Source organism: Stegodyphus dumicola, chromosome 7 (assembly GCF_044657685.1).
Source record: "Stegodyphus dumicola isolate Sdum_Otavi_A_Nest chromosome 7, ASM4465768v1".
NCBI classification, from domain to species: Eukaryota; Metazoa; Arthropoda; class Arachnida; order Araneae; family Eresidae; genus Stegodyphus; species Stegodyphus dumicola.
This window is the reverse complement of record NC_140774.1, coordinates 136,887,637-136,912,505: the sequence shown is the minus strand read 5'-3', so window position 1 is coordinate 136,912,505 and position 24,869 is coordinate 136,887,637. Positions and strand designations below refer to the sequence as shown.

General features: G+C 32.7%; 1 protein-coding gene across 1 annotated transcript in view; it reads left to right on the top strand.

The window, feature by feature from the left end:
* Positions 1–24,243, top strand: part of LOC118194770 (uncharacterized) — a 294,334-nt gene extending 270,091 nt beyond the window's left edge. Inside the window, exons 4-5 of the mRNA XM_085820845.1 lie at positions 5,666–5,801; positions 21,486–24,243. Of these exons, the coding sequence (XP_085676971.1) occupies positions 5,666–5,801; positions 21,486–21,768 (419 nt within the window). The 3' untranslated portion in view covers positions 21,769–24,243. The remainder of the gene's footprint in view (positions 1–5,665; positions 5,802–21,485) is intronic.
* Positions 24,244–24,869: the final 626 nt, after the last annotated feature.

Here is a 24,869-nt window from a genome sequence, read left to right as displayed (position 1 = left end):
TTTTATTGTTTTCTTCTTCATAATACTGGTCAATATTTTACATGATTACTTATGGATTTTTGTTTGTGGGCAGCTTCGTTTGAATTTTATCCTTTTGGATGGAATTCCTTTTAATTTCCTCTTTTAATATACTGGTATTATTTTTATTTAAAAATTCAAGCAATTGATCTTCTTTATTGACTTTTTTATCATTTTTAATATCCACTTGTAATTTAATAGGATCAACAGCATGCATCGTCTTTGATTTAGCCTCTTCCGACGATATTTCAACTATATTCGGATGAAGCAAAATTCTATTTTTTTCTTTTCGTTTCTTACGCTTATCTCGACTAAGTAATAAATTTTAGTGAAAGATTTTTGTTCTTTCACTGTTTCAGGAAATTTTAACTCAATTTTGAATAGATTGAAGCTGATTCACTTCCATTCTTTCTTCTAATGTCCTTTTAATTTTGTTTCTAATGCCTGTAAAACTAAAAGATTCTAATGTTGTCCAGGAGTGTTAAGGATATTAAGTTTTTTAATCTGGCACTTATTCTCAAAGATTCCTCGAAAAGTACTTCCAGATCACAAATTATGGACCTGGTCTTCGTAATGAGTTCACTTATTATCTGTTTAAGGCTCCGTTAGTGTATCAAAATTCGTTTGAACATTGTTCTTCAACCGGACCCTTCAGTGCTCGACAGGCAAATTAGAGTTCAGTGTTCGGCCCCCCTGTTATTGTTGTGTTATTGCTTATGCTCACTTGTCTGACATAGTCAGCCCAAATCCACTAAATACATCGTGGCAAGGAGCGCTAAAATACGCCAGCCGTTGGCAATAGCCTTGAGCACCATTCAGGTGACAGTACACGTTTCCTCAGTTCCGCCCCCCCCAATTTTAATGGAGAGCACCCCGTAGGGACGGGTCCGAGAGTCTCCCACCCCTCTCCCCGTCCACAAAACTACACTAGAGGACTTTCAGCTCGCCGCATATTTAGAGTGCCGCCATGCCCCGCAGCGACACTATACATTTACAAACATTCATGCCTTCTCCGAGATTCGAGCCCGGGCCTTTCGGCACGACCCGTCAGCGACGCTAACCTCTATACCGCTGGCGGGCGGCTTCGACGCCCTTTCCTTTGGGAAGTGAAGAGTCCAGACTACGACAGAATCCTATGCTTTGAAAAACTATAAAACGGAAAAAGTTCACCAAACTTCGCTTTTGCTATAAACACTGTTCTTTCAGCTATATTAACTCCCCCTGAGAAAGATTGCATGGTAGGACTACATTAAAGTTGTCATATTTTGAATATTACATTTAACCTCTAAAGTGCATAATTTGTTTCTAGAAAGTTTTTCTTAGCAATTATTGAATAAGACCCGAATTCTTTAACAAATCGAGTAAGCGGAGGTGCGAAACTTTTCCAAGACGCTGATGTCTTTACTAGCACTGGAAATTATAATTTAAGTAAACAATAACTAAATTATGAAATTCAAGACATTAAGCTCATTCATATCATAATAGTATAAAACTTACATCAAAGCAATTCACAGAATATGTAAATTCATAAAAATTAGATCATAATTACAAGGCTTTGATTGTATAGAGTATCCTTGTTCTTTATGGTAGCATAAAACTTGTAGTCTACATAGAAGACGAAGTAGTAGTCTACATAGCAGTCTTCTCGCTTTGTCTTGAAGAATAACTACTGCAGAAAGAAGGTGTTAAATAATCTTCTTATTTAAACTAAATTGAAATAGATGCACACACATTTTGCTCACAAATAACCAGCACTTGTGGCTAACGTAAATTTAACAGAATTAATAATGTAACAAATCACTAATAAATTAAGATATCTAGCGACTGTTCCCTTAGCTGAAATAAACGCTAAATCGGATGCACACCGCAAAGCCGAGCCGAGAACTATCAATATAAAATGAAAGGTGTCTAACACCAACTAGAGAGTTAAATTCAAACACGCAGTATAAACATCGGAACTAGATCCGCTGCTACTCTTTTCGACCTTTGGAAACGAAGCTTAAATACTGCTTCTGAAACACGTTTAGATTTGCATCTGCGTCATTAAAAATTTGCATTTAGACAGGAAACTGAAATCAGGAGAGAAAAGAAAGTCAAACCAAAAAATAATTGGTTAGAATAACAATGGTCCTTATAATATTTCCTGCCAGAATTTAAATAGTTGTAAATAAGTTCTTTAAACGACCTGTTCGAAAAATTTACGTTCTATCTTAAACTTGAAGAACCAACCTTACAACATAAAGCTATTTAAATATTTTGGAATTTTAACAATACAACTTCGAGGAACACAATTTTTAAATTTTGAATACATCTTTTATGCTGAGTCTCATGTCCTTCCAGTGGATCTGGAAGGAAACTAACATTAGTGAAAATTCTAGACAATGTATGCATTTCACTAGACAATTAATAAATTTTATTTTCGCTTTCACAAGTTTAATTTATCCACCCTTAGCTTTCCAGTATACTTTAAACGCAAGTACATGTGTAACAATTGCTACGTCCAGTAGAACGAACAATGATTACAAACATGTGGCACATATTGTCCGCCTGGTTTTTCTATCTCACACTCTGACTGGAAGTGTGGAGCTGCGTTGCCTCATACTCTCAATCACATAGCTCAATCCCTGGACATAAATCCCATCAAACATTTATGACTGAAATTCACATCAAGGTAAAATAACACAATATGCTGAATATGGTCCATATGAAAAGGCTTCTCCCAGTTTAAGGGGACAAAGATTCAGAAGAACGGTATTGACCACATTTTATTCTCTATTTTCATCACCGTGCATTCATTTTTATCCGTTGAAATATTATATATATTTTTACAAGTTTATTAATTTAAATTTTAATTGAGCATTTTGTAATTATTTTTCTAATATTCAAAATATTATACCAATGATAGATGTTTTGATAAAAATAATGAATGTTTTCAATTTTACCCATTTTCTGAGAAAATGTAAAGTGTGGTTTCACTAATACCACTTAATAACTTGTGCAAAAAATTTGCTTTCCCTGTAGATATTCTTAGCATTTAATTCTTGGACGAAACTATCCTTCTATTGTTCGTAACATGATGGAAGGGACGCTATTTGGAATTATAGTATTGAAATAGATATATGAATTATAAGCATAAAGATCTAATATTCAGTATAAAATTTGTCATTGATGCTTATCTTGAGTAAATAACTTTTATAGTTCAGAAAAGAACCAGAATATTTTGGTTATTTTGACAAGTATTTCCAACGTATAAAATTAAATTGGAAGAGTTGACAAATGTAAATACATGTATTGTAGTTGCAGTTTCGCTAGATATTCTAATATTTACTTTCGCGTTCAAAATTAGGAGAATTTCCACATTATGTCAAATTTATAAAAACGTAAAGGACAGATTTCAATGGAATTTAGTAACAGACATTTATAGTAGAGCGAGGTGTACCAGTCAAAAGTCATTCTATGAAAACGTGATTGTCACTAAGGCTCATACTGTATTGATGTCTGAATTTACGCTGTGATATCGAACTGTAAATAAGTATAAAATGCGGTATGGTTCCCTCTCACAGCCTGATAGGTCGCAAAGCGTGACGGCATTCTGGACAGGATGAAGCTGAGGAATCGCTGTGGCAGTCGATCCGACTCCTGTAATAAGTCACGTTTCAATACCGGGATGGTTCTCTGAGGGGAATGGCAAGAAGAATTTGCTTCTTAACATCGTTACCGACATGCTCTAAAAGGTTAAAGTCAGAAAAATTGGCTGGCCAACCCATGCTGCGAATATTCTCACTTTCCAGGTAATAGATGCTATCGGAACCTATGTGGATTACCGTTGCCGTGAAAAGTCGGACATAACGCTCTAAAATCTCCTCTCTGTAGCTCATAGCAGTCAGCAAGACTTTATCATAAAGATGCAGGTAGGTGCGGCCGTATAGCATAATACTTGCCCAAAGACTCTCCGTATTGCCTTATGAAGGTCGGGTATCGTGTTTCAGGCTCCCTCCAGATGCGGGTATGCCGAGACTAAGTGTCCAGGCTGAGTCTTTACTCATCTATAAAAAGCACGACGCTCCAATGTAGTCTAGTCCAAGGCGCATGTTGTCTGCACCATGTTAAAAGTGCTGTCATGTGGCCTCTAGTAAGCGGGACTTCTGACATAGAGCTCTATTTCATGAAACCTTCGGCCAATTTTAGACCGTGAAACTCTAGTTCCAGCGGTAGCATACAGATTATCCAGTCCTTATCAATATGTATTCAGTGTCCCGAAAGTATTTCCGAAAATTGCAGACGATACTAAGCAATTACATTGAGCTGTGTAGCCACCCGCGCTTGTGATTAAAATGTCTCCCACCTGCGAACCATTCTTCATCTCATTACGTCATCTATACGTTCGTGTATACTCATTTTTCATGAAACCTTAAAAATTACCCATCTCTTGCACGAAATATGGCGGATGTTATGAAGGATTAGCACGCAAATCGACGAAAGACCCTCGTGCTCTTATATCCCCTCCACAATCACCTGTTCCAAAGAACCCGGTTGTACTCGATTATGAATGTTTACACACATTATCGAATATATGTATTCGATTATGAATATTTACACAATTCTTCGTCGTCATAATTATTGCCTTTGGCTCAATATGTTTCGAAAAACAGACATAATTTCCGAAATTTCTTCATTTTGCACATGAGTGTATAAGGTATTTCTCCCGCCTTATACACTCATGAGCAAAATTAAGGTGATGATTCTCTACCACCAGGATATGGCGATTGGGTCCCTTAATCCCCAGTCGCCCTTTAAAAGGGGGAGTATATAAGGCATTTCTTCTGCCTTCATGGTGTTAGCACACTCGGCGCGCATTCGAGCGGTCTGAGGTTCGAGTCTGGGCGATGGCGCTGCTCATTTTCATTTCTTCTGCTTTCAAAAAATACGTCTAAGTGTATTAAGTGTTTGTTTATTATTATTGTTTTTATATTGTACAATGTATTTGATGCGCATATTAATTTTTATGTAAATATCCATAAAACTGGTACATATTTTATTTTGTAAAATATTTCTGTATTCTTATTTTCAGATGAAATTTTGACGGAACTCCGGGTGGTCTAAATCTGCAATATTTTGTTATTTTCTTGCAGATGGTATATAAATTCAAAGAGTTTTTGCATATTTATTATGCAATACAACTTCGAGTAAATTCATGCTGCTGTTCCTTTGGCATATCCTCCAGGATGGTAGATTTTCGCAAGGCATGCAACTGGGGTAACTTACTGGAGTCAACGCTTGCTGTCAAATGACTCGTAGCGCAACCCATGAGTACAAATATTGTTACGAAATTTGAACAGCTGCAATGATCCGTGCATAAATAAATTAAATTTTATTCCGAATCATACGTTTTCATACCATTTCGAATTAGTTAAGTTTTCAGTTAACGTATGTTTCAGATATAACCCTGTTATCACTGTTTTAGAATAAATAAAAGTAAAATTTAAATTTCGTTTAGCATTAAACCCGTCTTTATATTATTTATTTCTTCTAAATATGGAAAACTTCTCGGTGTTGAGTATATTTTAGAATGTTCAGTTATTTAATAATTTAAGTTTATGCATGTTTTAATTGTCGGATTCTTTATGATAACCTTTTATTGTTCCAGAATATTTGGTTCATGCAAGCTGCTATAAAAATTTGACCGAAGAATATAAAAAATGCGCCGATAGTTTTTTGCTCCAACAAGAACATACAAAAAAAATTGAGATGCCTGCTAAAGAAAGACTTCGAAAATCTTGCTGGTAAGTTATTCTATTGCCCATAATGGTTTGAAAAAAGGAAAAGAAACACTGAAGCGAGATTTAATGGCTATAAATACATTATCAATCTATTATTTAATTACGGCATTCGTATAATTTTCTAATTAGAATTGTCTTTAAGCGCGGCAAGTCTCCTCAAGACATATATGATATGTTTGTCTAAAATCATTCAGTTCTATTGTTTTCTCCTCTTTACAAATGTAAAAAATTATTTTATTATAAATATCATTTATATTAATGGTATACTTATACACGTAACTGAAGTTATTAATGTCTAGAGCAGGGGTTCTCAACACTATGCCAGTGGGCACCTTGTCGCCCGCCGATCATGTTACGTGTACCCGCTGCTGTGCGATCACAATAAAAATGTTTTAGCTTTTAGTAAAATTCTATGTGAAAGTTTTCTAATTTTTAATGAGATAAAAATTGCGCCGAACACATATACCACTACAAAGCGAAATGCGATAGATCTCTTTTCTTATGTGCATGTATTATTAACTCTATCCAACTATAAATTCACATTGAAAAAGTAAATGGTGCCCGCCGTCCAACAGATATTCTTGAATGTGCTCTTAGGGACAGAAAGGTTGGGAACCCCTGATCTAGAGCATTAATGAAAAAAGTTTCATGCGATACCTTACGTACCATTATGTACCTTATATACAGGATTAATATTTGTTCTCGTGTCGCTCAGCAAGAATTAGCGGTTTCATTATTTAATTGTCATTTCTTTATTATTTATATAATTTCGCAGCATATGGCGTAACTTTAATAATGAATTTGAATATCCATAATCTGAAATTTCTATACTTATTTTTACATATGTGTGTATATGTTCCTATATTGGATCATTCCATAAATAATGCGTTTTTTTCAGTTGCATGAAAAGTCGGAAGAAGGCGCGATAATCTACCTGCATCAACTTGCTACAAAATTACGTTGTTCTTTCTCACCAACAAAGCAGTATTCCTTAAGGAAGTATACAAACATTTATCTTGAAATATGCCCATGAAATCAAGGCAATATAATAAAAGCACAGATATTCTAGTACAAAATATCAAGGGCATTTTAGCATTAAAATCAAAGAAATACATCTTTCTCAAGGCAGCCTTGGAAAATCTGGGCTTTTTTAACGAAAACCTTTGTCGGTCAGAGAGTTAAGTTCTGAAGAATGCAGTTTAATGATTTTTAACAGTTGCTTTTCAAAGATGTAATGGAATTGAAATAGGAACAACATCGGGATATTTGCTTTCGAAGTTCAATTCAATATACATTAATAGGAATATTTGTGCATATAATATGGGTAATGGACAATAAGGGTAATGGCAATATGATATAATATGGGTAATGGACAATAAGCATAAAGCTAGTGTTTGCGACGATTCCTGAAATTCCGAGTTGGAAAATGAAACTTAGAAACAAGCCTTGCATGATCTATTGAAGAGCTGAACTACGATGGTCTTGCAAACACTGGTGAAGCAAACTCCCGTCGTAACTATACAGACACTAGCAGAAGAGGAAAGAGAATATATTTTAGATTGGAAAAAGTACTTAATATTGAACTATAAAATAAGCATAAACGAAATTGTAGTATGTATGAAACGAAGCGATAGTTGTATAAACCACATATATGTTTAATAAAATTACATTAAAGAGAAATATAATGAACATAAATATAAAGTAGATTTTTGATTGTGAGATCTTTTCGAAATATGCAAGTGGACATGAACATTTTCAGTAAAAGTAGATTAATAAAAAGTAGAATTTATGAGTTTCAGCTTTGTTTCCTATAAAGATATATTTGACCGTCATTCAAGAAAATATGAGAACTGCTTTGAAATGCGAAACTCTAATTAAAGATTGTTAATATCCCTTCAAAGTACTTGGTTCGAGTAAAGTAACAACGAAGATTAATTCTGCTGGCGAGCATTTCACTTAAAGATCCGTCAATCGATATTCTCCATTAACCCTCAATTAATTGACGATGAAATTGATGAATATGTCAGCACAGTTTTGTAACTGCGACTATATTCTCCTTTCGTTATTGAAAGTCGATAATTTCTCCTCATAGTTGATGCTATAATGTAAGGGATAGTGGTATATGCAGCGTTGGTTGAATCCTATCACTTGAGGTAACATACGAAATCAGAATGAAATGCCTATAAATAGCTTGACCTAATGTAATAATATAGAAGCATGCTGCTTAGATTACTTAATATATATGTAGGGTAATATACTGTAATCTTAAGTACGAACTGAAAACTTCAATAATCCTACATTTCGTTCTTCAAATGTTTCATTTTGTATCAGGGTTTAAGTAAGTTCGGCTATTTTCCATAATAAAAGACAGTACTACATTCTATCAATATTTTTTACATTATTGTCGTATATTCTCTCCCCATTAGTTTTATTTTTCACAAATATTCAGTTATGTTTTCTCAATTTAAATACAGGTGGAAAAATCTTCCTACCGGCTATTTTTCAATTTTACTACGGAAGAATTTCTGAGAATATATTTTCATTTCAGCTCACATAAATCTTTTGTATCTCTTCATAATGAAGCGAGTTGCAAAGTTTACGTTAAGAAAGGACTTTCTATTGGAAGTATCAATTTCTTTGCTTAATAGGTTCAATGCAAGTTGATGATTATTCTTGGAATTTTCACCATATAGTTTTATGTTTTATGTCGAGATAATATTGAATTTATATTGCTACTGAATGAATGTTCAAGATTCTGTACATTACAAATCACTCTGAATTAATAAATCAGTTTCATAAATTATTCTTAGATTTTTTTTCAAATTTTGATTTTGACCCAAATTACTAATCCAAAGAAGTTAATGCTTTTTGGAAAACTTTTGATGACTGAATATTTTGTTAAATAGAAATAGCATAACTTGTTATAAAATAAACATACAGATAATTTTTAGAAAACCTTAAACGTTGATATCAGAAAGGGAGATATTAAGTACATTATTGTGTCTTTCGCTTTCGATCTAGTATCTATTCGATTATCATGTCAGCATATGATTTCAGAAACTTGAACAGCATTTATTAATTTTTGAGCAACTTGGGATTAATAACACTCACTAACAATATTCTACAAAGTTAAACAATAAAATTATTATACAATGAAAGCAAATACGCAATGAAAAGATTATCAGTATTTTGATATTTAAATGTTGAACTTATATGTAACCTAATCATCATAATTTTCTTTCTGCGGGTAGAAATTACAATTGACATATAATGAAAGATGTTGCATTTTCTGTTTACTCAGTCAGAAGTGCAAAGTAGTCTACCTAAAAGAAATATGGTATGTTTATAGAAATATAAACAGCATTCAGAGAAGGTGATTGCAATACATTACACCAGAAACGTGTTGTTGCCAAAGTCTAAAATGTCTCAAAGACCGAAAAAATAACAGGACCATCATCTTCGGCAAATGTCTTTTAAACTGCGTGTTTACCATAGCACCAGAATTTGCAACACGCAGGTGACGTGCCATAACTCGTTTTTTACCATCCGTCCAAAAGTTTCCACTGATAATTTATTCTACTGGACTATATTTTTATCTGTTTTAATAGGAATCGTCTTCAGAAATGTCTTGACTGAAAACCTGTATCTTCATCCTGCTGACGATAGTGTTTAGCAATGAATCTGGGTTTTATCTTGGATAGACTCTTAATTTTATATAGGGAGTCTCAAAATAAACGGATAAAATTTTGAGGGAGGTAGGGCACATCTTAAGGATTGAGAACTGCATAGCAATGCAAGACCAGAAACGTCATTGTACATTGCTAAGTGGTACTCTGCACGAACGCATTTGAGAGGAAAGTGAGGATTTCCTCTGTCGGACAGTAGATAGCACATGAAGAGCACGCAACAATATACGAACGATGAGCTTGCAGACGTGCACGTAGTATATGGAATAGCTACGAGCAATGAACGAGCCGCTGAATGAATTTATCGAGAACGCTTTCCGAACAGATCTCAGCCGTGCCTTAATGTGTGTATGCATTAAGAGTCGTTAGGAACTGAAAGGACTAGTGAAGGCAGATCACGATCGACGCGCTCGGTCGTTATGGGAAAAAAAAAAAAAAAAAAGTTGGTTGATGTGGAGAGTAATCTCAGAACTAGCACACAGTCAGCACCGTCTTTGATAATCAACCGATTGTTGAACAGAAATAAGCGTAATAGTGCAGATGAAGAAAATATCTTTTCAACAAGGGCACGATTGTTAAAAAACGAAAATATCGTAAACATGATGACAGTTACTTAGAGTTTGGGTTTACGTCAACAGAAATAAATGATAAAGAGAGAGCGCGATGTATATTGTATATGAAAATTATGGCAGCAGAGTGTATACTAACAAGTAAATTGAAGCGCTATTTAGGCAAAGTCATTTTTCTAGCCAGATAATTAAAAGAACTGAAAAAAATATATTTTCAAAAACTGCATCAATACCAAACAATGTTTTGCTAGCATCATACAAAATGGCTTACAGAATCGCGAAATGTAAGAAGCCTCGTAACATCGCAGAAGAACTAACCGGCTTCGAAGACTACAACATATGGCGGAGGATATCAACGATCAAATAACTGAAAAAATTAAAGGAGTGGAATATGCATTGCAGTTATATGAGGCTAAGGATAATAATAAGTACGCTAAACTGATATGCTCTATACGGCTTATAGATGATAATAACAGTAAATAGCACCGTTTTTGTAAAAACAGCACTGCAGGAGCGAAGGCTCAAGACCTGTTCGAGATTCTTGATGCATACATATCTGAAAATAATTAAAATTGGCCTAAGTGAGTTGGTGTCTGTAGTGATGGAGCTCCCTCCATGTCTGACTGCTCTGGTGGATTATGGGCACTTATTCAAAGCAAATCACGAAATGCACTGTGGATCTATAGCATTATTCACTGAGAAGCGCTTGCTTCAAAGCATCTGAATCTTGCGCTGAATCTGGTGTTAGAATGTGTCGTGAATGTGGTAAATCTTATAAAATCTCATCCATTGAAAGCAAGCTTTTTTAACAAACTGTGTGAGAATATGGGAGTCGAACACTCGTGTTTGTTGTACTTACTGGAATGCACCATGGCTGTCTCGTGCCAATGTTTTATCACGTACATTGGGCAAAAAAAAAATAGACAGTTCTATATTTCCCTTTCTACTGGGCCGATTGACAAAATTCAAATTGCGATTTTCATTTCTCGAAAGCGCGACTTATGATATATATTAAATTTATAGACAGCATTATTCTAACATAGGTATTTTGACACAAAACTGGACTTTTTCTGAAATAACATACCAATATTTTTTTTCCATATTTCGATTCTACGACTGAAATTATGCCCAGATATTAAATTTGGTAAAATGTGGTGCGAAATTTACATAGAAATTCAAAAATTTATCTTCGCGAAATTTTTTTCTGTTTGCGCCAAGAATAATTCACTTGGCGGACTTCTTAATATGAGGCAACCAATTTTCTTTCCCTTCCATTATGCTGGAGCGGAAAAAAGTCACCTCGTTCCTAACTTTTTTACATTGTTGCATGAGCGGAAAAAAATCACTTCATTTCTACTTCCAAATAATTTTAGCAAAGTCTCTAAACTACATTTAATGTTTTATCGCTTTCAACAAATATGCCAAATTTCAAAATGGGCAATATATAAATTCACGTGTATCTTCGGAAATTTTGAATAAAAAACTGTAATTTTTTGCAGGTTTGCTTAGAAATACGTCTACATTTATTTTGACACAAAATTGGACTTTTTCTGAAATGACATGCCACGTTTTTTCTGTATTTCGATTCTACGACTCCAATTATGCCAAACTGCCAAGTTTTGTAAAAATCGCACGAGTAGTTTTCAGAAACGTAGCACTCAAAATTTTAGCTCCTCCAAGTTAATTGAATTCGATATATATTTATTAATATCTCTCTTTTTTATTAAACTCATTACATTCCTTCTTCAAGAATTCGAAGTTTAGGTACATCCAAATACAATTCGCATATTTTTATGAATTAGTTTGAAAATTTTTATTTTAAAATAAATTTTATAAATTTTTTGAAAAAATATTGAATTATAACCTATACAATTTTGCCATCATCTTAACATATACTAAAAGTTAAAATTGTTTGAAAGTATGAAAGATGACTTTTTGAATGAACGATGTCAATGAAGAAAAAGAAGAGAAAATAGGTTGCTAAAAATTAAGAAGTTCGCCCAGTGAATTATTCTTGGCGCTAACTGAAAAAAAAATTAGCAAAAATAAATTTTTAAAATTCTTCATAAATTTCTCACCAAAAATTATAAAATTTAATTAATTAATCTAGGCATAATTTGAGTCGAAATATGAAAAAAAATGGTATGTTATTTCAGAAAAAAAAAGTTCGATTTTGTGTCAAAATACTTGTATTAGAATAATGCTATAGATAAATATAATACATACCTAAATCGCGCTTTTGAAACATGAAAAAATGAGAGTTGAATTTCGGCAATCGGCCTGCTAGGACGGGAGATATACAACTGTCATTTGTTTTTCGCAGTGTACATGGTATTTCAAAATTTTGAATTTTTGCAAAACAATTTTGTAAATTAAACAAACATACTGAAAATTGCAATTTTAACATGAAATATTTGCAACAACATAAAACTTTAAAGTATTTACCGTTTATTATCTGAGTTATAAGAAACTTGTATATCTACTATTATTTTGCATTAACTAGGTATTTATAACTTCAGCCTTTGCTCTCACTTTTCCTTTTCGTTTCCTCATAAGAATGCAAATTATTTAGAGAATATTTAAGGCGAGTTTTTTCGGTTGTAAAGGCCCATGTGTTTTTGCCTCTCGAAACCACGTTACTAGGTTTTTGCCAGCTCTGGTAAGATTGAAATTATTCGGCTTTGTTATATAGAGAGTTTCGACACCAAGGTTAAATAGCTTTACTTCAAGGTACCATTGTTAAATAAGAAACTCCTATATGTTAAATGTTAAATATGAACCTACTTGCAGTGAAAGGTTTCTACTTCCTCTTAGGGAGGAAACTAAACTCTTAAGAATTTGCTAATTACCCAAACTTTTAGTGATCGTATAGTGAAACGTTAAAGCATTTTGCGTTGTGAAAAAATGCATCCCGGGACCACGCCGTGAGAGGATCGAAAACATAAGAAAAACATATACAAGATATATAGGAAAAACATATTAAATATATAAAGAAAACATACTGTGATAGGTTTCCAGATTAAATATCAGTTTATTCAATTACATCACAATGAAAAAAAATCTTAACCTCATCTGAAAGTCTAAGGAGAAGTCATCAATTTGTCATTTACCCTTTTTTTTCATTTAAATTCATATAAAAAAAAACTTAAGGTTTGTCTGGTAATTTAAAAAGGGGAAAGGGAAAACAATTGATAGCCTGAGAATTAATTTTAAGATTCGACGTTGTTTTTACTTCTAAGGACGTTTTTGAAAAACTTGCTTAAAGTTCAAACACAAAAAAATAAAACTTAACTTGGTTGGACATCTTGAAGTGGAGGACTCGTATCTTAATAAGCGCTGACGTCGGCCGGGCTCATCTTTACGCTGGTTCTCATAATGTCGACGCCACTTCACCACTGTAGAACAGAAACAGGAGCACTGCTGCCCAGGACGGCTATCCGCTTGGTCCTGAAAGTCCTAAGTCAACACGCAGGTAACTCGTTCAAATTTCGCCTCTTTACCAGAACGCGGCAAGGGAGCGTGTTTGCAGCTTCCGGCCAGAAACGTTTTTTCTAGGCAATTACGGCTCGCCTGTTCTTACTCATCCCAAGAGCAAGCTTCACGAGTAACGTCCCCAGTAAGTTCCACCCGCCAGTCAGTAAAAGAGTCCTCTTAACCAAAACGCGGCCGGGGAGCATATTTGCCGCTCCCCGCCAGGAAACATCTCTCTTCGTAATTACATCTGGTCTCTCCCTTTCCAGCAAGTTTCCAGAGTAACGTCCAAAAGTCCAGCAAGCCCGTAAGTAAGAGAGTGAATCCAACTCGAATTTCCTTCGTCTCCTTCACAAACACGGGCTCCCACTATGGCCTCACTTATCGCCCCCTTAATTTTGACAAAATTTGCGTTTTCAACCCCTGAATGCGGAAATAAGGGTGAACGCGCATGCGCGCCTTTCTTCACTTAGCCAACAACCGGACCCTCAATCGCCAAAAAACCTGAATGACTTACATTGAAAGGCAAGTAGCAACCTTTGACCTTTTTTTGTCACGTACTTCCTCTCTTAAGGTCAACTCCACAATGAAAAATCCTTCTAGAACATTCTAAAGGACAAAGCGCGCGAAATCATGACTTGGCAAAAATTGCTTCCCTTTCCCTGCTTCTTTCACAATGAATCAAAGCTTGTACAAAATTTGCAAATAAAAGAAAATAAATAATATTCTTTTAAACTAAATAATATTCCCAGAAGCATCTGTTTTTCCCAAAATTAAAGCCTTAAAATAAATAATTCATAATCAAATAAAAATTAAGATTTCCATAAATCAGAAAATCATTCACATAGTTTTTATAACGCTATCAGACAAATTCTCTACACAACAGCTTTGCGTAATAGCTGTCGTCATTTAAACTTAATTTCGTGGTCGCCGGTTAAAGTTCTGAGCCAACTTAGATTGAAGTTAGTTGTGTAGTCTTTAAATACCAGCCTACGTTATAAATTCGAATTTGATTGTTAGTTAAGCTACATCGCCACACTCTATAAAGCCAAACTCTATAAACTGAATAGTTTAAAACGAAGAAAATTGCAAAACCCCATAAACTTGTGTTTAAAATTTCTCATTTAATAGCTATTTAGATACAGATACTCTCGCAAAAACGATTTCTAACATATATTGTAGTTATCATGTTTCTATAAAAATCGAATTAATAAAATAAATACTTTTAAAAATACGGATATCTACATACTTGAAGCAGAAAACTAACTATGTTTCCAGATCTCTTAGATTTAAAGTCTACTAGTATAATTGGTCTAAAACAGTTAGTCTAGTAAGTCTAATACCTGGTGATGCTTTTATTTTAACCATTCACTCCCCATTAAGGAACTAATTGGTTAAAATAAAAGCTTCGCCTTAGTTGTTTCAAACAAAACTCCTCTCAACTGAGAACAGTTTTTATCTTTTTAAATCACTTCGTTTTTTCAACCAACAACTCAAGCTTTTCTTTCATTTATTTATGTGTGTGTGTGATGTTCAGTTTTATTTTCATTCACTAAATGATTGATTTTTGGGGGTATCATTCTTTTTCCTGTTTTGCTTATGTTTCTTGTTTTTCTTCAATTTCTGAATGGGGTAGTTTCGTCATATTTCTGAGATGAAAACTATCCCAGACTCTTGATCTCCTTTGACATTTGATTTATTAATTTCAGGGAATTTTGAATTGGAGATCATATCGGCTTTTCTTATAAGGGCTAAAAATTGTTTTCTTTGACACATGATACATCGCCATGATTCTTGAATGTCAAGAAGTTAGGTGCTAGTTCGCTGATTTAGCCAGCTCCACTTTTCCATTAATAATTCACTTCACTTAGTAAATTAATGATCATCATTATCAGTAGAATCCTCGCTCTTAGAATTATACCCAGCGTCTTCACATGTGATGATAGTCAGGGTGATTATCTCTATACCTAATTTCTCCCTTAAACTTTACGATTTTCTAATCTGTCATTTGATCTTTTTTCGTTCAGTTTAGATAATTCTGAGTGACCCGAATAGCTTATTTATTATTTCTTGTCTGAAAAAGCGATTTATCTTCTACAGATCTAACTTAGATAGGATTTTATTTAAATATTCCTTTCTGTCAAATGTAGTACTTATACCATCGAGTCGTCTGTAAAAGATGGATACCATCGAATCATTAAAGTTGGTGGCGATCTCATCAAAGTTGCGGCAAACGTTCCTGCTGAATTTTCAAGGAACTGACATCTCATCTCTGCTTAGAACGTTATGAAGTAAAATCTTCTCGCAGATTCAATCTTGTTCTGTCGCCCATATTCATCTGACCATATCGTGTCCATTAATAATTTTTTATGGTAAAATCTTATAATTTTGAAAATAATCCACTGCTTGCTATTCTGTGGAAGGCAGATGCCAAATTGCAAGAATTCTATTTCTCAAAATGTAAGGAAAAATACAGTAAAATCAGCTAATTTATATTCTTGTTTATAAAAATAAAAGGACGCACATCGAGAATGAATCGAGTTAACATCAAAGCAATGCGCGAATGTTATAAGTGTGTTTCATCAAGCTTACCCATAACTGGCGTTTCTCGGCGATTGTTTCCTGGTCGATGGAATACTACATAGGTACCAAAAATTGTTTGTTTCAATATATTCAATGCTGTTCTTTTTTTAACTTAAGACACTGTTATTTATCATGATTGTCACATTTCCCTGCATGGGTTCTAGCATCACTTAAGAGTTATGCGGATGCAGTGGTGGAACGTGCAATAATCGGATCCATTGTGACTTAAGCAACATGAGCGACATTTAGCTTCATTACCCAAACAAGATATTTTGAAACAAAATTTTGATAAAGTTGTGAACGGCGGTGATTTTTGTTTTCTTTTCCTGAACATTAAGTAAACATATTATTGATAGATAAATAATGAAGCTTCTCTGAAACCCAATCAGTCATTTATAAATGAAGCTTCTCTGAAACCCAATCAGTCATTTATAATAACCCTCTATTTCCATTAGTCATTACGAACTTTTAAAACGTTTGATGCATTTTAATTAACCTGCGAAAAACTTGCCGTTACAGCTAATACATTAAAGCATATATTAAGAATTTTAAATCCACTGCTACATAAACTTTCATCAATAAAAAAAATTTCATTTTTTAATTTTCTTCTACTTTCATTTTTTAATTTAACGAATGTATTATTGCTTTTTGTTAAAAGACCAAACATTTAGTGCATAATTTAATTCCAAAATGCTGTTAAATATAATTTGTCTTAATTAGTTTTGGTTGAAGATTACGGCTAAAATATTTTCGAAGACTGCTTTCTTTTGGACATAAATTATTCGTTTCTACTAAAACTTATGAGTATATGGATTACTACTTGAGCACATAATCGATGCAAGATTGTAATATGTTTAAAAGTAACATCTTTAAGGCTGAACTCAATGCCCTTATGAAGCCAGGTTACATATAAAGTACTTTATATTTGATACGCAACTAATGCTTAAAGATGCTGCATCCTGAAAAATGCTGGTAACGCGAAAAATGCATAAACATTTCATTATCTCGTTATGGCATGACATTTCATACCTCATTTACTTTCTTTTGCTCTTTTATGCTAATGTATGGTAATTTATGTAAAATAACTTTTCCTGAATTCTGAACAGCTACTTTATCATTACTGAGCCAAGTCGTTTTTTTTGGTAGCTGTAAGAATGAATGAGTATGTTTGTGATTTATTTTATACATCTGTTTGCTGTTTGCAGAATTGGGAATAGATTTCATTCAGACAGATAGAGAAATCTTTTTGTCTGATCAGACAGCTCCGAGAAAACAATTCTTTTTCACAGACAACTAGGCATGAAGTGAATTGCTGTATATATGATGGGAGAAAATGTTCAAATATCAGTTTATCTTATAAGATTAAATACTCCCTTACTATTAATCTTTAATAATAATACTAAAATAATACTGAATTTTAAAGAGAAAATGCCTGAACATTCTTCCCATCTTTAAAAATATTACTGGTAAATTTATTAATAGTTTCTTCTTACTAAACATTTTCTTTTAATGTGTAAACTAACTTGTTTTCTGTTTCACAGGTTTCTCACACTTAAATTCAACTTTCGACTAATATTAAAAAAAAGAGTATGTAAACCTGTATAGTCTCATTAGAACTTGTTCTGTATGGAAGTTGAATTGCTGATATTACGTGTCATAATTTCCAAATTATTTCAAATTTCATATATATACATATATGAATATAGTGCGTATAGTTAACGTGAGCATACGGAGACTTATGTAGAGCCAGCTGACGTATTTCTTTGTTGACATGTGGTATATACGTTATATGAACCACTGGGGAAAAAACATTAATAAAAATGTAATAGTTCAAATATCTAACATCGGATAAAAGTTGGTGCGTAAGAGACAAATTAGAAAGTACCGTAGACCTCTCTGTTGGATCAATCTTCATTTCTTGGTCTCTGTATGAAGTCCATCGCGAAGTTCGTGACTAAATATAATAAATAATACTTCAGTTTGAACTTGTAGTGCTTGTTTAAAATTGGCGTGACTGTTAAAAGTCATTGGGAATTCCTTTTCTGTTGGCAGATTTGAATGAACAAAAACTGTACGCGTGTTCTGTGCATTTCAAAAGGAGTGAACGCACGAAGTTTCAGTACGTAAAGGTTCCCGTTTAATTGGCCGGAAAACAGTTTTATCTCTAGACAACAAGTTACACATTTACAAAACCTTATTGCGTTCCATGCTGAGTTACACCTGCCCTGTTTGGGCATACTCTTGCAAAACAACCCGGAAGCAGCTTCACTTTGTATAGAATTGCATTAAGACGTATCACCAGCTACCCGTGATTTGTCAGAAATAATGCAATTAATGAAGAACTGGGCATAGCACAATTTCGTGCCCACTTCATCAACTGGCAGACAGTTTCTATTTGGATTTTAGGAACTCTAACAATAGTAACATTCATATTTATAATTATGATTGCCATTCTTAGATGTATGCGAAGTTTCCAGTGGACATCTTAAGTAATAATTTGTAAATGATTCATTATGTTTCTATATTTTGTTTCTTGCAGCCTTTCTTTTTGACTCTGTATTAATGTATTGTGAATGTTTCTTAAAACTGTTCCACTTGCTTATGTAACACCTATGTGCTTTGGTAAGAACCTTAAGTTGATTGCCTAAGAATGTTTAGAAGTAACCTCATGTCATCAGCTTATCACTACTTCTTAAATTTTATGAGCGCGACTATGTCCTTGTATTTCGTTTAATTCTCAAATGACTCTGCATGATCAACAATTATTCGGACTGTACACTATGTAGTCCGTTTCTACAGAGGTTGGACCTCGTGTCTGGTGCTAACATCACTTCTAGTTGCTCAAAAAAAAAAAAAAAAAAAAAAAAAATGCACGTACCTTAGTCTTGGGTCGAGTCTTGGTGAGAGCATAGCTCATTTTTCATGTCTCCTGCTTCAAAAAAAATTAACCTAATAACTCTGCAGAACATTTGTTAACAAAATTTAAAAACATTTTCAACAAAACAAAAAAATAAGCAAATAAAATACATTTTGAATTTCATTGAATATTTTATAAAACCTACACAAAGTGCAATAATCAAAAGAACACAAGGGAAAAAATTAAATTGTCGGCTACCAAAGTAAATTTGCTGATTGAAATATGTGTAAAATTCCCCACATAAACCTAGTCACGTGGGCTGATGTACAAACATACAGCGACAAGGCCGCAACCTATTCATTCGATCATTTACCCTTCAATAACAGTAGCGTATATAAGCTCAGTCCATACCTTTATATCTCTAAAATTATAAGCATCATACCTGCAACAAATTTATGATTAATATAAATTTGCGGGCAGCATAAAATTGCCTCAGGGACTGCATGCGTCCAGCGAACCACGAATTTAGAACTACTGCCTTAGGTCACCCAATCTAATGGAATCTAATGTAACTTACTGCAGTGTTTTTCGTTGTGAAAGAAACAGGTATTATACAGCTGTTGTTAAAAGGCGAAGGTTACTTTATGATTTCGCTTACTGGTTAATTATGACAAGAAGATGATTCGCTCTTAACAATTCACCAGCGAAACGTTATAGAGAATTTAATTTGCTATAGATTACGTTTATAAATCTGAAAAAAAATTCAAGAAAATTGATGAGACATTTTCTAAAACCAAAGTTGAAAGGCTGAAAGATTTAATTTTGTTTCTAACAGAGAACGAAAATTATCATATTTCATTTCATAATATTTGGATGTTGGTATTAACAACGTTGGATGGCAATTTAGATGTTGGTATTAACAATGTTGGATGGCAATTTAGATGTTGGTATTAACAATGTTGGATGGCAATTTAGATGTTGGTATTAAGAATGTTGGATGGCAATTTAGATGTTGGTATTAACAATGTTGGATGGCAATTTAGATGTTGGTATTAATAATGTTGGTATTAACTTATATTATTTATTACAATTTATTACGGGCAACTGCAAATTTATTTACAATTTTTATTCTCACTTACTGGTAACATTTGAGAGTGAGCTTCCTTAGTAATTGATGATAATTTACGTAAGTTCTTTCTTATCCCAAAATCAATTTATGTAACGGATGTCGCCTAGCATCTTGCTTTCTTCAAAATGGCTGTTGTTAAAAGGCGAAGGTTACTTTATGATTTCGCTTACTGGTTAATTATGACAAGAAGATGATTCGCTCTTAACAATTCACTAGCGAAACGTTATAGAGAATTTAATTTGCTATAGATTACGTTTATAAATCTGAAAAAAAAAAAAAAAAAAAAAAAAAAGAACTGCATGTTACTAAAAAACGGCCAACTATAAAACTTATTTCAAAGTATTGCGCTTAGCAAACAAGGCATTTATGTTAACGCATCAGTTATGTTGAATATAAAATATTATTCTATATTGTATTTTTCACAAGATTTTGTTTTTTATATTAAATTTATGACCAAGAATCGCCATAAATATACGATTATGTATTTATTGATTCTGCTGTTCTTTAAAGTATCGCAGCCCCAAACGAACAAAAATGCCATTATCCATGAATGATATTATAATAATCCTAAAATACTTGACGACTGTTGTTAAACAAAATGCATACAAAATTATTTGAAACTACCATTATTTTTGCATAGCTTGTCAAATGTGATGTTAATGCTATGGTGTGATGAAAATAATATATCCGTTTCTCACCAAAAACTATATGCGTGCACAGGAAAGTTAGCTTTTCGATGAAAAAAAAAAGGTAAATATCGGATATCCCTTATATTTTAACTTTATAAAAAGCTTAGTTTTTCATCAAAAGTACAACAGTCGTGCTAGCAAATTTCCGAAACTGATTGCTAGAAGATTGTGGCAAATTCAGATTGCCTGAATGCCAGATTGCCTGATAAAGGATTTTTGGAAGGATGAGGATCGTTCTTACTCATGGGAAGAATCCCAAAGCTCCATCGACCACTGAATGAAAAGGTAGACATACATGTATGTTTTGGATCATACTTCTATATCATAAGCCTTATCCCAAGAATTCGATATACGTATATCATAGCAACTAGCCTCTGAATATCCTATTTGCCACCGTCTGTAGCAATAGGCTATTTTTAAAAGTTAACATTGATTCTGCTACCTTTAGCTAATGTCTCCTATGCTGTAGGGATGACCAGAAGTTTTCGAATGAAGGACGATGGTGTGCAAAATTGATTTTACGTAATTTGTTTATCTTTTATTCAAAAGTATTTTTCTATCATAACGTCGAGAATATGGAAAGTTAACGGGTAAAAAAAATTAAAATTTAAAACTGCTAATTCAAGTAACAGTAACACATTTACGTGATATTAATTAGCTATATAATTTTTGTATTATATATATTTATTTTTTCCCTTTTCAGCCTTTTTGATGGTTACAGAGAATGTACTAAAGTAGCCGTTAGAGAGAAATGCAGTGAAGAAGCGGCAAATCTTGGAGAACACATCGTGACGCAAGCTGGTGGACCTTTGGTTGAATTACACTGCTCGAATTTCAAACACAATTCTAAAGATTGCCAAGCCTATGCTTACAGTGCTGCTTACAGTTACGCCTCTTCTGTCATGTGTTTGTATCCACATCATCAGTTCTTTCTTTTGTCTGTTCTTTTTCTGTCAATATTTTACTCCTACTTGTCTAATCGATAGTAGATTAAAAGCAGTCTGGACTCATTCTTTCTCTTTATTCGGAATAACAAACCCGTAAGTTCAGGTTGTGATAATGATTGCCTACTCCTTCTCAAAGAATGAAAGAAACTGGAACCAACATATCGGGGATAGAGATTTTATCATTTCTGTCTCATCATTTTATATCTAGTTTGTTCTTGTTTGGGAAGGTAATGGGAGACTAGCTGACATTAAGATACTGTATACATAATATATCGATATCATTTACACTTAATAAAGATATATATACTATTTAAAATAGCAGTTTGTATGGAAATTTCAATCTTGTTTTCCAATTAAAATGACACCAACTATCTGAGTTCTTATTTATACGGGTAGTATACCCCTGATTATGTTAATTTTGAAATTAAACTTTTTTTTAATATATAGGCATTAAAATTTAATTAAAATGCAAGAAGACAATCAGAAATTTAATTAATGGGCGCAGTTAATAATATAAGTATTAACATTGCTGTTAATCACATGACAAATACTTATTTTGTACTAAAATTGCGAAAAATTATCGAAATTAATTATATTTAGCATTATAATTTCCTTTTCGTTAAGGAGATATTTAAAAAAATTAACAAATGGTAAGTTAAATAATTCTGAACTCCTTTTCTTTTTACTGTTATCATTGTGTTTCAATTCATTAATTACACAAAAATGGATTATTAGAGCGGTTTTAGAATTCTTAATTTTCCTTATTTTATCTATATTTTATTTATTTTTTTATTATATTTTCCCTCTCCCTTTTTCATTTTTCCCCAAAAACCTATAAAAATCGAATTTTTCATTTATCCTTCAAAAAATGTATCATGCAAGGAATTTAATTGAAAACTGCTCGTGATTTGCAGTGGTGAATTTTAATTATAAAGCAATTTTTCGATTTAAATGCAATAAAACTCATGCTACATATGAAGAACGTAACCAACGTTCAAGTAATTTGGAAAGAGTATTAAATCATTACGTTTAGAAAATTACACTGTATTTGGCCGCCATATATATTTTGCACGTGTAAAATTGTTCCAATTATATACGTTATGTTGATTCTCGTACAATATTTTATTTCCTCTTCGTTTTATTGTTTACTTTCATAATTAGGTTTCAATTTACAAATAACCTATCTTCTTTGGCATGTAAAGAACTGCCTATATTTTGATGAATTGTTAGATATTAAAAACCTGAGCGGATATATTTCTTATATAAGAAAATAAAAAAGATTTTGTTGGTTTTTTTTGCTAAAGTGTTAAAGATATTGTTTTTGTTTTGTGTTTTGATACATGTTTAAAACATTCCTTTTCCTAAAAGTATATAAGTATTAAAGTTGCAAAAATAGTAACATTAAAATTAAATATTTATAAACTCTTTGCAATCGGATTAGAGATATTCTAATACAAACCATTTATTCTTCTTTTATAATATTCTTAATGCATTTGCTTCTACAGGGAAAAAAAGAAAGATTTTTCAAGTGAAATAGTAATTAATTGCAAATTTTCTACCTTTAAATTTATAAACCGTACAACAGAAATTTGATTTGGTGTTTGTTGATAAGCTTTTTGACAAGCTCACTTGAAAGTATCCATGACATTTTTTTAGTTTCTTTCAATTCTGCTCAAAGAAGAGTAGGCAAAAGAGTATCACTTAAGACGGGAACAATTCTGGTTTTTGTATCAAAAAGCATTTTGATGTATTGTATGATGACGAGATTTTTTTCACGTTAAGGATACATTCGGCATCTATCTCCTCACGTAAAGAAAACTATTCATTTGTGTGTTGTGTCTTTTGAATCGCAAGTGGAAATCTGCGGGTATCTTAAAGTGGTGCTATCAAAGGTGGATATATTACAGGTGTATCATTTAAGAACTTTTAATTACTTGTTATTGTTTGATTGATAACCAGAACAAAATGCTGCCTGATAATAACCTCTCGCGACTTTTATATGAAGAATTTGCAGAATTAAAATATAATTTCAGTATTTTGAGTCCACTTGCTAATTATAAACCTTATATTTTCTTGTCTGTAAGACGTAGGTTAATCTGGAACTTCTGAGAAATAGTTTAACTGTGAATACGTTTAATTTTTTGCCATTCAAGCGAGTTTACGATGAACCTATGACAAACCTGTTACAGGTTGCTCTCAAATGTGTAATTTGTTATTTAAATTAGGAAAAGAATGGCATATCACAAGGAACAAAAGTGTATGAATGAATGGTATCTCCGGAGGCAAACAAGCAACATTTTCAAAAAGTACTGTTGTATTTAGTACGATATATTCTGTTTAAACAGCTGTTAAATTTGTGTGATTTCTCTCGGTTTCTTGAAAAGAAATCGTTCACTTTTTATTATTTGTAAAGCTGATCTTTTAAATGCTGTGTCCTTATCCGTGTATATGTTAACAATTCGCATTGTTTATCATTTACTGCTGTAAAACTTTTAATAAAACACAACACTAGTTTTTAGTAAATCTGTCATTATTGTAGTAAGTTTGTTTTCTACCGTTATTTCATCTGTAATTTGATACTTATAGATTTAAGAGCATAGATTTCCATATCATTGAGTGAAAGCGTTCTATGGGCTATTGAAGTAAAATATTTTGAATACACTTTTATATATATTCACTTTCAAATGCTTATACTTTCTGAATTTGAATTTCCAATTCGCAATGATATGTTTATTTTCTATGGAAGAAAATGCTTTCTGATATTTAAAAGAAAGTTGTAAATATTTTAATGTACATTAATGTGAGTTTATTAATAATTTATGCTGATTTTGGTGTTTGAGGCAAGATATATTTATTTCTGGAATACTGTATACAATTATTTGCAACATTTAAATGTGTGTATGCATTAAAAGCAAGAAATCTATATATGCTTATTTATATAAATTTACGTAACATTATTATTACTTCAGTTTCTTTCAATTTTTATTTTCTTTGAAAATCATTTGTATCTTGATAAAAATTGAGTTTATAATTATCAATGGATTTTCAATAAAAATTTAATATTTCATCTTCTGTGTTATTACATTATTTTTTTGTATCGCATTTAACTAATACATAGAAAGAAAAACGCACATGCCATC